At 37.0% G+C, this 16,371-nt stretch overlaps 2 protein-coding genes and 2 pseudogenes across 3 annotated transcripts; all 4 read left to right on the forward strand.

Annotated features, from left to right (window-relative positions):
* The first annotated feature begins 4,244 nt into the window (after positions 1 to 4,244).
* On the forward strand, positions 4,245 to 5,896 carry LOC147285058 (trimethyltridecatetraene synthase-like). The gene is made up of 2 exons (XM_086243949.1): positions 4,245 to 5,150; positions 5,258 to 5,896. Exons 1-2 carry the CDS (start codon positions 4,245 to 4,247, stop codon positions 5,879 to 5,881), a joined length of 1,530 nt encoding a protein of 509 aa, XP_086100075.1. The 3' UTR covers positions 5,882 to 5,896.
* A 2,868-nt stretch (positions 5,897 to 8,764) lies between these two features.
* On the forward strand, positions 8,765 to 10,100 carry LOC147285059 (trimethyltridecatetraene synthase pseudogene; annotated as a pseudogene).
* Positions 10,101 to 10,960: 860 nt separating this feature from the next.
* Positions 10,961 to 11,741, forward strand: LOC147285060 (cyclic phosphodiesterase-like). Its single transcript, XM_086245020.1, has 2 exons — positions 10,961 to 11,339; positions 11,536 to 11,741. Exons 1-2 carry the CDS (start codon positions 10,961 to 10,963, stop codon positions 11,739 to 11,741), a joined length of 585 nt encoding a protein of 194 aa, XP_086101146.1.
* Positions 11,742 to 14,046: 2,305 nt separating this feature from the next.
* LOC147285061 (trimethyltridecatetraene synthase-like) lies at positions 14,047 to 15,751 on the forward strand (annotated as a pseudogene). Its single transcript, XR_015122306.1, has 2 exons — positions 14,047 to 14,963; positions 15,057 to 15,751. The product of XR_015122306.1 is annotated as a trimethyltridecatetraene synthase-like (transcript).
* Positions 15,752 to 16,371: the final 620 nt, after the last annotated feature.

The following is a 16,371-nucleotide window of genomic DNA, read 5'->3' on the forward strand; positions in this document are numbered from 1 at the left end:
TTATAGTATTCAATTAAGATTGTAATAGATTTTAAATGACTTTGGTAGACTTGAAAAATTTAGTGGTATTCAATCAAGACTTTTCAAGAGTCTATAAAAGTCTGGTGGTATTCACTTAAGACTTTTAGAAAGTTAATAAAAGTCTGATGGTATTCAATTTGAACTTTTAAAGAATCTATAAATATTATGTGGTATTCAAAAAGTTATTGACTTCGATGGAATTTAATAAATCATGAAGTTTGATGGAGTTTGGGGTGTGAAGTATAAATACTAATTTTCCAGCCTCCTTCCTAGAGATTTCTATGGAATTCATTTTAAAAATTTTTCTTCTAAAGTCAAAATATAAGCAGATTTGCAAACTCTTGTCGAAGTCGGTCTCTAACACATTGTACCCACTGCATTGGCTTCTAGTTGCAGATCAATTGAATATCTTCATTGCATATCTTTTCGATCCATGTCTCTGTGATATAACCAACAACCAATAGCATTGTATTCTACTATTTCTTTTTGTGCTTAATCAACTGTATATTTTTATTTTCTTTCTTCTTTCTATTAGGGCTTATATTGACGCTTGTTTAATTAGATTTTGGAAGTCCGGCCCATAAAAATTGCATATATATGTATTCTGCTGTTTCCTTCGTGTTTGATCTATTGCATACTCTTTTTTTTTTTTTTTTCGTTGTGTCAGTGCTTATAGACAATTGAGGCGTGGTGTGGGTTCAATAACTAATTGCAAATGTATTTTGATTTACTTCAACATTCAGAAGTGTGTTTGATTTGGGATAGGCACCTTGGTTTGCTCTGCCTCCTATTTACAATTGCAGGGGTTTCTTTATGGCTTATTCACACCATTGCCCCTTGTGAGATACACTTTTTTTCACTTTGCCCCCTGAAACTTAAATCCTCTCAGTTTGCCACCTAAACTTCACACAGTTGTTACAAAAGACCCTATGCCGTCAACTCTGTCAATTTTTCCGTTAAAATAGCTGACGTGGCACCTATATGGCATGAGTGAGACCATTTTCTAGTTATGTAAGATCCATGTGGACAAAAAAAATTATAAAAAATTGACATGGATCTTATTATTTTTTAGTTTAAAAATTGTTTTTTATTATTTTTTTTGTTCACATGGATCTTACATAACTAAAAAAAGGTCTCACTCATGTCATAAAGGTGCCACATCAGCTATTTTAACTGAAAAATTGACAGAGTTGACGGCATAGGGTCTTTTGCAACAACTGTGTGAAGTTTAGGTGACAAACTGAGAGGATTTAAGTTTCAGGGAGCAAAGTGAAAAAAAAGTATATCTCACAGGGGACAATGGTGTGAATAAGCCTTTCTTTATCAACAGTCAGTAACCCTATCAAACTCTATAAAAGGGTTGAACGTCCTCAAAGTAATTGACATCTATTAGCAGTCTAGGATAAAGACACACCTTTAGGTTTTCTCCTAATTATAATTTACGCCACTGTCTTCAACCCTATTAAATTGGTTGTTATTGATTTGATTTGTTTTCTTGTTCCTATTACTACATATATAAGAAAAAAAAATAGATATCAAATTAGATACACAGTAGTTCGGCTGCATATGTAACCCATTAATTTAAAATGGTTAATTGGCATATCACATAGCAGGGTAATATTGAGCTAGGGAAAACTATTTACAATGGTGACAAGATGCCTAGCTTGCCTAACCTCATTATCGATATATCTCTATAAGTTAGGAATTCGATTAAGATGGATGGATGGCTGGCTAGTCATATATTTTGGGTTATCAAAAGGGAAGAGAATTATACACATATGTATCCATATATAGAAGGTGAATAGGACGTGATCGATCATTAACAAATTAACACTAATTAAGAGAATCAGAAATTGTGACACCCACTACACATGCACACACTACTTATTATGTATATAGAGTGCTGGTACGTGTAACCTCCTACCATAATGGGTTTATGTAAGAGTGTGACATAATTTACACTACTCCTTCAAAACCACTCATGGCTCGACTAAATATGATTGGTTTCAAAATCTACAAAACCTGAAAGGACGTAAATGCCCCTTAAGGCCTTCCACTATGCCACCTGAAAATGTGACCTAAAACCCATTTTGGGTCACAAATGGGTCACACTCTAGCACTATGGGCCAGAAAATGTGACCCAAAAAAAGGAGTAACCCAAATCCGGGTCTCAGTGTAAGCCAAAATGGCTGTGACCCAAAACCAACAAAAGCCCATCCACGTGAGGAGAGAGAGGGAAAAGCAGCTGAAACGTTGGTGGGCCCGCTTGCTTTTCTTGTTGGCTGAACAGAAGGGAATCAATTGGGTTTGCTTTTCTTGTGGGCTGCGCCTGCTTTGTTGACGTGTGGCTTTGCTGGCTGGTCACCAATGGTCCAGATTAAATGACCGTTGGTGATCAATGGCTGCCATTGTTTGTTTTTGTAGATGGGCCAGTTCGAAATCAAAGGCCTAGATTAATGGACCGTTGATAATCAACGGTCCAGATCGCCCAAGCCTTTTCTTTTTTAAAAAAAATCATTTAAAATAGAAATAGTAACCGAAAAATTGCCAAAAATTTCAAAAAATTTTTAAAAAATTCCTCAAACCCTCCAACAGCTATATTCTCAAATAGGTCTATATATATATATCATACAACACTCATAGTTTTTCATCACAAACTACAACCCCACTACACCAAATTTGCACAAATTTCTTTTTTAGTCATCGTGTTGTTTTTGTTTTTTATGATTGTTGAAGTCCCGATGTTGTAAGATTATGTTGTCTAATTTATGAAATTTTCTTATTTTAAATATATTCAATATTGACCTTATTTTAAAAATCTCATTAAAGTAAGACCAATAGAATAATTTTTATTATATTTTAAATTTTAAATTAAACATCACTTAATCAATATTAGTCAAATTTTAAATATGTATAAAACACTGTGACCCATTTTGAGGCACAGCACTATTGCAGTGAGAATTGGGTCACAACACTATTTGTGACCCAAAATGAGTTTTGGGTCACAAAAAATGGGTTTACCATAGTGGAAGAAGGCCTTGAGAGAGGAATTGTAGAGGGTTAGATTAATGTATACGTAGTAATTAAGTGAGTGAAATAGGGTCAATATTGCCAATAGCAACCTGAAAGGACGTCAATGCCCTTCAATATTAATTGCCATATCGTTCATTAAATCAATTAAGCTATATAGCAATGGCAATACTACTCTTTAACAACACCACTTCCATTGTGCTTGTAGTCCTGTGTGCGTCTGTGTATGGTGCTAAACCTTATGAGTACCTCCAGTTTGTGCAGGAATGGCAAAATGATTTTCGCTGTATATATTTCTCTGTACAAGGAGTATTACAAATATATAGAAACCATATAGCTAGAAACCAGAAAGTACTAGAACCTAATTATAAGGAAAGAAATTCTAGATCCTATGTCAAAGACAATCAAAATAATTAGTTTGCTTCAATCTAGAAGGAGTGAATCATGGCTATAATTCTGATTTCCAATACTTGGTGTGTGAATTAGATGGAAAAATGAACGAAAGAAGGATTGGTGAAGCGTGCATGAGATGCTTGGATGCCAATCAAGCTTACCAAACAGTCAAATACTGCAAGTTGGATACATACTGGCATTACTTAATTAATTTGTGTTTCTCGATCATATCAAAATCTTGTTGCCAACAATAGACAATAATGTGGAAACTACACATGTATTTTCATTTGTGCAACCACTGGCGACACTCTTTTTTATTTGTTAACTAATCACGACGTACACTCTTCCTAAAAAGAAAAAAGCAAGCAAATTTATATTGAAATTAAAAAAAGTCCGGACGAGTCACAGTCCCCATGTGGCCATGTTTGCTGCTCTGAGCCAGTGGCAGGGCACAAGAACCTACTTAGGTCGATGTTTGTGTCCGAAAACAAATAGTTAGAACGAGATTAACATGATGTGAATAAAATATTTATTACGAGAAAGAGGTATTCAAAATAGTGTTATATCTAAAACACCCATGAAATATTTATCACGAGAATGACGTACGAACCCACTACAGTATTGACAATAGACACATGAAGTGTCTTCAAAGATTTTGGGAGGATTTCAGAGTCAGATAATTGAGTTAGTAGTAATGATGTCTCTGCAACTGAATAGTGATTCCTTTAGCAACTATAAGTCTATAAATACCAATAATACTAGCACCTCAAACTCACACATTACACCCAAAATCCACAAAAATGGAAGCTTCTTCTTGGGTTGGTTTAACCCTAGCATGCCTTGCTACTCTGATCCTTCTCTCAAAAATATTCTTCCCCCGACTCCACAAACTGAAATCTCCACCAGGTCCCAAACCATGGCCTATCATTGGCAACCTCAACCTAATGGGTCCTCTCCCTCACCAATCCCTTCACAAATTGTCGCAAACTTATGGACCCATAATGCAGCTCAAGTTTGGGTCCTACCCAGTTGTAATTGCTTCCTCTGCAGAAATGGCAAAGCAATTTCTAAAGACATATGATCATGTGTTTGCCTCTAGACCCCAAACTGCAGCAGGCAAGTATCTCACTTACAACTACCACAACATCACTTGGGCACCTTATGGTCCATATTGGCGCCAAGGCCGCAAAATTTTCCTCTCCGAGCTATTTAGCTCAAAAAGGCTAGAGTCTTTTGAGTACATTCGTGTTGAGGAAATTCGTGGGTTTTTGTCACGACTCTATGCCATGTCAGGGAAGCCAGTTATGCTCAAAGAGCATATCTCACGCCTAACTCTAAGCACTGTGAGTAGAATTGTGTTGGGTAAGGAGTATTTTAGCCAGTCTGGGTTTGAGACCTCAGTAGTGACCCTCAAAAAGTTTCAGGACATGTTAGATGAGTTGGTGTTACTTAGTGGGGTATTGAATATTGGGGATTGGATACCATGGCTTAAATTTTTAGACTTGCAAGGGTACGTGAAGCAAATGAAGACCTTAAAGAAAAAATTGGATCGATTTCATGATTATATACTTGATGAACACAAGACCAAGAGAGATGGAGTGAAGGATTTTGTGCCAAAGGACATGGTGGATTTACTGTTGCAGCTGGTTGATGATCCTGATCTTGAAGTTAAGCTCACACGTGATAGTGTCAAGGGATTCACCCAGGTACTTATATTTATTTTTCCTGACCATGCATGAGAATTTTTAGTAAGAAGACACATCATGTATCATTTGAACACATTTAGTCCATTAATTTTGTTCATTGGAAACAGGATTTAATAGCAGGAGGCACGGATACCTCTGCGACCAATTTGGAGTGGGCAATGTCTGAACTGATAAAACAACCACAGCTCATGGAAAAGGCAACCGAAGAGCTTGACAGAGTGATTGGGAGAGAGAGATGGGTGGAAGAGAAAGACATCCCACAACTTCCTTATATTGATGCAATAATGAAAGAGACAATGAGGAAGCACCCAGTGGTTGCATTGCTTGCACCACATCTAGCTCTTGAGGATTGCAATGTGGAAGGCTATGATATTTGTAAAGGAAGTAGAGTGTTCATCAACACATGGAGCATTGGGAGAGACCCCTCACTGTGGGATGCACCGGAAGAGTTTAAGCCAGAGAGGTTCTTGGGAAAGTCGATTGATGTGAAGGGACAAAGTTATGAGTTGCTGCCATTTGGTTCGGGAAGGAGGATGTGCCCTGGTTATGGCCTTGGACTCAAAATGATTCGGTGTAGCTTGGCGAACATGTTACATGGTTTCAACTGGAAATTGCCTGAGAATATGAAACAAGAAGATTTGAGCATGGAAGAAGTTCCTGGATTGTCAACACCTCGGAAGTTCCCACTTGTTGCAGTCGTCGAGCCTCGGCTCCCAATCCACCTTTATTAATTATTATATGATAATATGAATAATTTAATAATATTGTTGCTATATGTAGCTTTATTTATTTATTTTCTTCCAAGTGTATCAATGTAATCATTCCAAACTTTATAATTTAATTTCTACTGTGATTGGCATATATGGAAATAATCAACTTAATTCTGTTCTTCATCCAAGTGAGAATATTCTTGATATCAGAGCATAATTTCTCTTCCATCCAGGCCTTAATTAAGTTTATTGTTGACATTGATTATTTGTTGTAAAAACCAAATTGTAGAGTTACATTAACCCATCCACAGCTGCTTGATATATAATTAAGCTTGTGGTTTTTGAATCTTTGATTAATATCCGTCACTCACTCACTCCTATTGCATTGACTTTATTTCCTTCCATTTGGGATGTGTTTGCAGACTACAATATATATCACATTATAAACAACTGTACTTAAGCATGTGATAAAGTTTTCACGTACCAACTTACAACAATATTAAACTTCTTGATCCCAATTAATCTGGATATTTTCGACCAAAAAAAAAAATCTGGATATTGTACTTAAAAAAAAAGGGAGAAAGAAGGACAGATCGATCAGATCCCTTCTCCCTCCCTCCCCATCACACCCACAACATCATAGCCGGCCACCATGACGTCAACGAAACCCAAATGGCATCTCCACCATCTAACGCCAAGAGCGCTCCCACCGTCACTGAGAGGTGAGAAAGATGGAGAAAAAACAGATAAAAGAAAGGTTTTGGGGAGGAAGAAGAGGGGAGGGGGAGCGATGGTTGTTGTTATTTTGGTTTTTTTAAGAATCGAACTGATTCCCAAAATTGGCAATTTTCACCCCACATCATTTTGCACAAGTTTGAAAAAAGTTTTAATTTCATTGTTTTGAAATGTAGCTCTTCCATGTTCTTTATGATTTGGACCCCTCTGGCTGAAATTAATGGAAAATATCTTTGCTTTAAATGACAGTGGTAGGAAGCTGGCCCTTCTGAGGTGAATGAAGAGATCAACTTTGTTAGGTCTGTCATGATTGGTTTTTGGTGGTCTATCATTTGAGTTTGAGATAGGAAGGCCAGGCTCCATAACTGATATTGTGGGTTTCGAAATTGTTCGTCTGGGTTTCGTCCACGTCATGGTAGCCAGCACGGTGGTGCCAGACCAAATCCTATTATAAGTTATTAAGCAACCCTCATATTTTTAACCGAGAGCTTTCTCTCAACACCAAACACGCCTTCATATGTGTAGTGTTACTTAAATATAGTATGTTGACAATTTATATTGGGTGACGTGAGAGTACATATAGTTATTGAGCCTAATACGTAGATAGTCTACTCTGATATTATGAAAAAATTTAAACATCTATCCCAAAATTAATTGACAATAAAAAAATAGTCCAAATATTTATAAATCACCATGCAAGCCACACATTTTAATATAGAATCACTCAACACTTAAGATCTTAAAGTAATGCTAAGAAGATCAAATTTTGAGGTACATGTGTATCACCTTCCTAATAAGCTGGTGTGGGGCTTCTCTTTTAATAAGCTGGTCGGCTGTTGGATGCTTTAATATAGGTGCATTTCATGATCATTTTGGTAACTTTTACATGTTATCTGAACTGAGTTGGGGTCAAAAGTAATGAAAATGGCCAACTTAACAGTGACCTGAAATCAGGCTATTGGGGTCGTGCGACCCCATTGCCCCAAATGCCAGCACACCCCATAGTTAATACATAATTACATATAGTTAATACTATATGTGGCACGTGGGATGCTTTGAGTGGAATAGTAATGCTATATGTATATATATAAGTGCTCTAAAACTAACTAGTCTGTAAATTAATACGAAACTAACCATGTTTTTTGGTCTACCACATAATTAATTTCATAATCCAAACCGTTCATTTTTTAGGTCATACTTTAAAGATCTTCATTGTAAAAAATCAACTACATTAGAAATTATTTAGTCATCTAATTATGATAAAATAAATAGACGATCACTGTTTTCGATAAAAGCATATAAATAATTGTTATTATAATCAAATTACTAAATGACTTTCGATTTTAGAGATTTTTTTATAGAAATGATATTTGAAATAGGCCCTAAAAAATGGATGGTTCAGATCTTGAGATTACATTGTACAGTGGGCCCAACAAGATAATTAGCTTTGTATTAACTTGCTAACCAGTTAGTTTTAGAGCATTTTTGTATATTATATATATATAATTAAAAGAACAATGCTTGGCTCCATTTTTGGATGAAGTAATTATTCTATTCTCACTGTAGAAGGTTATATGCAACAATTTTGAAACCTTAGGGGGTGTATGTATAATTGTTGAAATCCCAGGGAGTGTATGTGAAAAGACGACAAACTTCAGGGGGTGTAAGTGTAATTAATTCCACAAACTCATGTCATTTTTTACTTTTTTTATTTAAAATAAATAAAAAGTTTAATTCATACATAAAATAAAAAGATAGAAAGAACATACATTTGCGAGAATGGAGATGAAATCAGATAAAAAAAATAGGCATGGAGTCAAGGCTGTCAAGCATTCTACTAGATAAAACTAGAGAACAAAATTATTGTGGAGATGGTTGTATTGGCTGACACTGTGAGTGTCAAACAGAGCAAAATGATTGTGAATATATGGTGCTGAGTGAAATTACAAATGGATGGTGACGTACAGTGTTTTCAGACAAACCACACTACAATATTAGGCTTTAGGCACATGCAGTCTCTGATAAGATTTTGCAAGGATCTGAGACTCCAGATTTTTTTTTTTTTTTCAAATAATGATGTATAAAAATGGTTATATAAGAAATATTACCTGTAAGTCTGTAACATTCAAGCTAGACCACCTCTCAAACTTGCACCATTACACAATTTACAACAACACTAAGTCAAAACGATGGAGGTTTCTTCTTGGGCTTTTTTAGCCCTGGCATGCCTTGCTACTCTCACCCTTCTCACAAAAAATTTCTATCCCCAACGTCACAAAGTACTGAAATTTCCACCAGGTCCCAAACCCTGGCCTATTATTGGCAACCTCAACCTCCTTGGCCCTCTACCTCACCAATCCCTTCACAAATTGTCGCAAACTTATGGATCCATAATGCAGCTCAAGTTTGGGTCCTACCCAGTTGTAATTGCTTCCTCTGTAGAAATGGCAAAGCAATTTCTAAAGACACATGATCATGTGTTTGCCTCTAGACCCCAAACTGCAGCAGGCAAGTATCTCACTTACAATTACCATAACATCACTTGGGCACCTTATGGTCCATATTGGCGCCAAGGCCGCAAAATCTTCTTGTCCCACCTATTTAGTTCTAAACGACTAGACTCTTTTGAATTCATTCGTGTTGATGAAATTCGCGGTTTTCTGTCACGACTCCATGCCATGTCAGGGGAGCCAGTTATGCTGAAAGATTATCTCTCAGGCCTCACTCTTGGCATTATAAGTAGAAGTGTGATGGGTAAGGAGTATTTTAGGGAGTCTGAATTTCAGGCTACGGTAATGACACTCAAACAATTTCAGGAGATGATAGATGAGTTGTTTGTGCTTAATGGGGTATTCAATATTGGAGATTGGATACCATGGCTTAAAACTTTGGACTTGCAAGGGTATGTAAAGCGAATGAAGGCCTTAAATAAAAAATTGGACCGATTTTATGATTATGTGCTCAATGAACACAAGGCAAAGAGTGAAGGGTTGAAGGAATTTGTGGCAGAGGACATGGTGGATTTACTTTTGCAATAATGAAAGAGACAATGAGGAAGCACCCAGTGGTTGCATTGCTTGCACCACATCTAGCTCTTGAGGATTGCAATGTGGAAGGCTATGATATTTGTAAAGGAAGTAGAGTGTTCATCAACACATGGAGCATTGGGAGAGACCCCTCACTGTGGGATGCACCGGAAGAGTTTAAGCCAGAGAGGTTCTTGGGAAAGTCGATTGATGTGAAGGGACAAAGTTATGAGTTGCTGCCATTTGGTTCGGGAAGGAGGATGTGCCCTGGTTATGGCCTTGGACTCAAAATGATTCGGTGTAGCTTGGCTAACATGTTACATGGTTTCAACTGGAAATTGCCTGAGAATATGAAACCAGAAGATTTGAGCATGGAGGAAAGTTTGGGATTAGTAACACCTAGGAAGTTTCAACTTGTAGCAGTCATGGAGCCTCGGCTCCCTGTTCATCTATATTGATGAATATTATGTGCGAATCAATCTGATAATGTCCTTCCTTTAATATTTTAGCGATGAAATAAATGCTCCTCTATCTCAGAGTACTGAGACCATTAGCTAGCTAGGGTCCAAGGCTTGATCATCTTCCACCTTTTCATCAAATTCCGCAATTTGATTATTTCCTTCTGCCCTACCAAGCCTTCAATTGATCTTGTCATCACCATTTTTATTATGCTGCAAAGTGTGGAAATCATGCATGGAGCTGATTGATTATCACATATTATCAGTTAGGTAGCCAAAAGCAAATTAATCATGACAGACTACTATAGTCCCTTCAACTATTATTGCTCTTCAAGTGTATTTGGCATTGCAAGTTAGGCCTTGATGTCAATGGTGCATGTGTTTGGTTCACTCATGATTAATTAAGACCCCACAAAATGATTTTGTTAGAGGAGAAATTCTTTCATTTAATGAGTGTATAAATTTACACTCTCATAATATCTCCTCACATACTAATCATGTGACCACATATTGTGAGAGTGTAAGTGTATAGACCCGTTACATTACATGTAAGTTTTTCTCTTGTCAAAAAGGCTTGACAGCACCTATGGAACCTCATCTCCCTGTTCATCTTTATTGATGAATATTATGTGTGAATCAATCTTATAATGTCCTTGCTTTAAAATTTTAGTAATGAAATAAATCAATCATCTTCCTCAATTCAAAAGGATATATATATCCTAGTTGAAGATTTTTTGGAGCTTTTATCCCCAAAACAAAAAATTAAATAAATAAAAGAATCCTAATCCTATCCGGTCTTGGTCTTGGACTCCCATCCATCTTGGGTTTTTCTTCTTCTTTATATTCTTCTTCAATCAATTCAATTCAATTCAATTCATCACATGGCAAACGCAGCAGTAGCATCATCAACAACTAGTACACCTGCGGAAGTGCACTCGTATTCGGTGTGGGCCATCCCATCGGATGACGCCTGCCGTAGGATCAAGAAGGTGATGGAGGGCCTCCGAGCTGAGTTCGGTGGGCCCCAGATAGAGCAGCCCCACATCCCCGTTGTGGGGTCCATTCGTATGACGCGCGAGGATGCGGTCAACAAGTTTACATCCCTGGATCTCAGTCGTACACCTGCGTACGATGCTAAAGTTGCTGAGGTGGTCACTAGGAATTTCTATTACCAGTGTGTTTCCCTCCTCTTTCCTGTTTCCAATGATCAGTTATGGCAAACAGCCGGTTGGTGCGGTGTACATTTCGGTTTTCGTTGTGGTAACTTCTTCTCATTATAAATTAAGCTGGTTTGTTTGGTAACGTTTTTGTTTTTTATTTTTATTTTTTAATTAAAGAGAGAGAAGGAAAAGATATCAGAGAAAGAAAATACATAGATTAGATTAGAGATAATTAGAGAAATGAAAATGAGAATACATAGTTTTTGCATGGAATGTGAATTGTCTGTTTTCCACAGGTGTTATGCCGCTTTTGAGTCTCCTTTACGGGACTTTAACAGAAGAAGAGAAGAAGAAAGCCCAAGAAAGAGTTGGTATTCTGGATGAGAGCATTAGTAGCATGAGCTTCACCATAAGTCGTCTTGCATTGTACAAGATTGACTACAAAGATAAGACTCTCAAATCTTGGGAGAAGATTGCTGAACGCCACCTCCAGCCCAATTAGTTCTCTTAATGCATGCTTATCATATATATAATATAGTTTGTATTGTAATAACTAATAAGACTATGTCCCAGTGTCCCTGCTGCAGTCATGTCTTCAAGAATTACTATGAGACTTAGTTTTTAGATTCAGTATATATAGTCTTTGTTCTTTTCTTGGGGTCCCCTTTTAAGTATGTACATGATTTTGGATTGATATTTCATGACAGCCTTATATCTACATCTCGATCTCATGCCTAGCACAATCAAGATCAAAACTACAAATAGACATTGCCTGAAATCAATACAAGTTAATGTAATAATTAATTAAGATCAAATGAATCAAATGCCCATTCAAATTTACAAAAAAGATTTGGAGGTTAGGCTTAATGGACTTATCCTTTCTTAGCTTGTAACCCAGTAGCTTGCAAATATTTCAGATAGATAGGATAAAGACACCCAGTAGCTTAATGGACTTATCCTTTCTTTTCTTGTTCCTATTACTACATATATAAGAAAAAAAAAACACAAATAGATATCAAATTAGATACTAGCTCGCTACATAGTAGTTCGGCTGCATATGTAACCCATTTAAAATGGTTGACATATCATATATATAGCAGGGTAATATTGAGCTAGGGAAAACTATTTACAATGGTGACAAGATATTGCTTAGCTTGCCTAACCTCATTATCGATATATATATATATATATATATCTCTATAAGCTAGGAATCGATTAAGATGGCTGGCTGGCTAGTCATATATTGGGTTATCAAAAGTGAAGAGAATTATACACATATGTATCCATATATAGGAGGTGAATAGGAGGTGATCGATCATCAACAAATTAACACTAATTAAGAGAATCAGAAATTGTGACACCCACTACACACACTAAACTTATTATGTATAGTGCTGGTACGTGTAACCTCCTACCATAATGGAGTGTCATAATTTACACTACTCCTTCAAAACCACTCATGGCTCGACCATGATTGGCTTCAAAACCCACAAAACCTGAAAGGACGTAAATGCCCTTCAATATTGCCATATCGTTCATTAAATCAATTAAGCTAGCAAATGTCAATAGTACTACTCTTTAACAACACCACTTCCATTGTGCTTGTAGACTTGTAGTCTAGCTTGTGTGCGTCTGTGTATGGTGCTAAACCTTATGAGTACCACCAGTTTGTGCAGGAATGGCCACTTACTTTTTGTACCTATCCTCAAACTTGCAATCCAGCCAAGCCAATGTTCCCGGCCATTTTCCATATATGGCTTATGGCCAGCCGAATACTCAATTCCGTATTTGAAGTGTTGTACTGGTACACAGTTTAATTACATCACTGAGGCCAGATTTGATTTCTTTTCTTGTTTCTATCTGTTGGAACAATGTGTATGTGGGTAATGGCTAGAGAGGGAAAATGTTCAAAGGCACGTAAATGTTTACGCTTTTCTTAAGACTTTATTTGCCCCCACAACAAGTGTGCAAAGGGGATACGCAAATAAGTCTCTAGGATACAATGAAGCCTAGCAATATGCTAATGTTGGTCTGCGTTTTGCACAACCAAAGACCAACCCAACACTCAAATGAAGGTTTTCACGAGACTCAAGGTTTCTAGTAATTGTTTCTGCAGTATAACAATTACTAGATGTTTTTCTAGAATAATAACTATAGTAAAGGCTTGTTAGAAATCTCAAAGGAGATGAAAGCACAAGATACAAGAAAGGGAATAGAATTTTTGGATGTAATAAATCTGCAGGAAATCATCTCTTTATATAGAGATGATGTACATTTTTCAAGTGGTGTAATACCTTTTCAGATTTTTGGGTTACTACTCTTTTTTAAGAGTTGTCAATTGCAGCCAATATTAATTAATGGTCATTAGACACCTTTTGATCAAAAGCCATATACTTTAAACCCAATAGACACCTTTTGACAGAGACATCTCTCTGCAGATTTAACCCAAGTGGTGCAAAGACCACTTTGCACCATTTCACAATGAAAGTTTAATTTCATGCTGTTATAAAACCACCACTTTACTAAATCCTCTTCCTATCTCATATTTATATTATGAAAATATATCTAACACTATTACTACAAAAGAAAATACAAGTAGATATCAGATTTTAAGTTGGTCTCAACCACACGGAACGAAATGGTAGCTAGCTATACATAGCTAGATGCACAATACTTGAGAAATTTCTTAGAAATTTCTTAGTTGTCCTTTCCCCATACAAGAGCCACACACATATATATATATATATATATATATATATATAGCTATGTTAACCTTAGTGGTCCTCAAACTCTCGCATATTCTGGTCTTCAACTAGAATGGAGCTTCTTTCTTGGGCTGTGTTAACCTTGGCATGCCTACCTACTCTGGCTCTTCTCTCACCATATGTCTTCCCCAGAAACCACAAAATGAAACTCCCACCAAGTCCAAAACCATGGCCCATTATTGGCAATCTCAACCTCATTGGCATTCTTCCTCATCAATCCCTTCACAAATTGTCCCAAACTTATGGACCCATAATGCACCTCAAGCTTGGCTCCTACCCTGTGGTAATTGCTTCATCTGCAGAAATGGCAAAACACTTTTTAAAGACACATGATCATGTGTTTGCCTCTAGACCCCAAACTGCTGCTGCTAAGTACACCTTTTGTAATTACCACGATCTCCTTTGGGCACCTTATGGTCCATATTTTCACCAAACCCGCAAAATTTTCATGTCCCAGCTATTAAGCTCGAAAAAACTAGAGTCTTTTAAATACATTCGTGTTGAAGAAATTCGTGCTCTTCTGTCACGACTCTATGCCATGTCAGGGAAGCCAGTTGTGCTGAAAGAGCATCTCTTACACCTCACTCTTAGCATTGTGAGTAGAAGTGTGATGGGTAAGGAATATTTTAGGGAGTCTGAATTTCAGGCTTCTGTAATGACACTCAAAAGAATTTCAGGAGTTGTTAGATGAGTTGTTAATGCTTAATGGGGTATTCAATATCGGGGATTGGATACCAATGCTTAATTTTTTAGACTTGCAAGGGTATGTAAAGCGAATGAAGGCCTTAAAGATAAAATTGGACCGATTTTACGATTATATACTTGATGAACACAAGACAAAGAAGCAAGGAGTGAAGGAATCTGTGGCAAAGAAAATGGTGGATTTACTATTGGAGCTGGTTGATAATCCTGACCTTGAAGTTAAGCTCACCAATGATGATGTCAAGGGATTCACACAGGTATATGTTAACTTTCTTTACTTAACTTTACTTAAGGAAGATTTTTATTTTTTGTGTGGTCAACATGAATTTTGTTCTTTGAAAAAAATGCAGGACTTAATAGTTGCAGGCACTGATACCTCTGCGGCCACTTTGGAGTGGGCAATGTCTGAACTCATAAAACATCCACACCTCATCAAAAAAGCAACCGAAGAACTTGACAGAGTGATTGCGAGAGAGAGATGGGTGGAAGAGAAAGACATCCCACAACTTCCCTACATAGATGCAATTATGAAAGAGACATTCAGGAAACACCCAGTTTCTGTATTGCTTGCACCACATCTGGCTCTTGAAGATTGCAATGTGAGAGGCTATGATATTTCCGAAGGAACAAGAGTGTTCATAAACACGTGGGGCATAGGGAGAGACCCCTCACTATGGGATGCACCAGAAGAGTTTAGGCCAGAGAGGTTCTTAGGAAGGTCGATTGATGTAAAGGGACAGAGTTTTGAACTGCTGCCATTTGGTTCAGGAAGGAGGATGTGCCCTGGTTATAGCCTTGGACTCAAAATGGTTGAGTAAGGCTTGGCAAACATGTTGCATGGATTCAACTGGAAATTGCCTGAGAATATGTAAGTAGAAGATTTGAACATGGAGGAAGCTTATGGATTGGCAACACCTCGGAAGTTCCCACTTGTTGCAGTCATGGAGCCTCGGCTCCCAATCCACCTTTATTAGTTATATGTCAAATTAGTGTTTGGTTAATTGTCCTTGATATGTTTTAGTCCTCATCATCTTCTAATCAAATTCCCTGCCTTATTTTACTATATATTAATACTACTTCTGTTCGATCAGGAGACCTCTAAATCTTTATTAAAATGATAGACACACCTTTCAATTGTTCTTTGTGCCCCATTAAAACGATAGACACCCTCAAGTTTTGAATTTGCTTCTCAAATTAACAATGCTTATGGGAGGACATTCAAAACAAAAGTTTGGAACTTATAAGAAAGAATGTAAGAAGCATATCTGAAGAAAATCTAAGCATCTATCTCAAAATCAATTGGGAATAAGAGGAGAGGCCCTAGACCTTTGAAAGCATTTACACAAGGTTATAATTTTTTAATGTGAGACAATACACTCAACATTCTTACACGCTCCCACACATGTGGCGTCACTTAAGCCAAGCACGTGGACAATTAATATTAAGTGACGTAAAATACACTCAATCATAGTTACTCTTACAAGAGCCAAGTATATTAGGCTATTAGCTAGATACTAGATAGTGGGAAATCGGAATACCCATTTAGTGCTTGGAGAAATTTTCTTAGTTGTCCTTTCCTCATACAAAAGGCACATGCATATCCATGGTTGATTGTCATCACTCTTTACGAAACTACAAACATTATTAGATACTAGCACATTTAAA

Source organism: Dryas octopetala, chromosome 5, assembly GCF_963921425.1.
Source record: "Dryas octopetala chromosome 5, drDryOcto1.1, whole genome shotgun sequence".
Taxonomy (NCBI): domain Eukaryota; kingdom Viridiplantae; phylum Streptophyta; class Magnoliopsida; order Rosales; family Rosaceae; genus Dryas; species Dryas octopetala.

Bases quoted from the DNA above. Each gene is read 5' to 3' on its own strand.
- LOC147285058 (XM_086243949.1), top strand. From the start codon at position 4,245: ATGGAAGCTTCTTCTTGGGTTGGTTTAACCCTAGCATGCCTTGCTACT. The intron at 5,151-5,257 runs GTACTTATATTT...CATTGGAAACAG, and splicing joins GTGTCAAGGGATTCACCCAG to GATTTAATAGCAGGAGGCAC.
- LOC147285060 (XM_086245020.1), top strand. From the start codon at position 10,961: ATGGCAAACGCAGCAGTAGCATCATCAACAACTAGTACACCTGCGGAA. The intron at 11,340-11,535 runs GTAACTTCTTCT...TGTTTTCCACAG, and splicing joins ACATTTCGGTTTTCGTTGTG to GTGTTATGCCGCTTTTGAGT.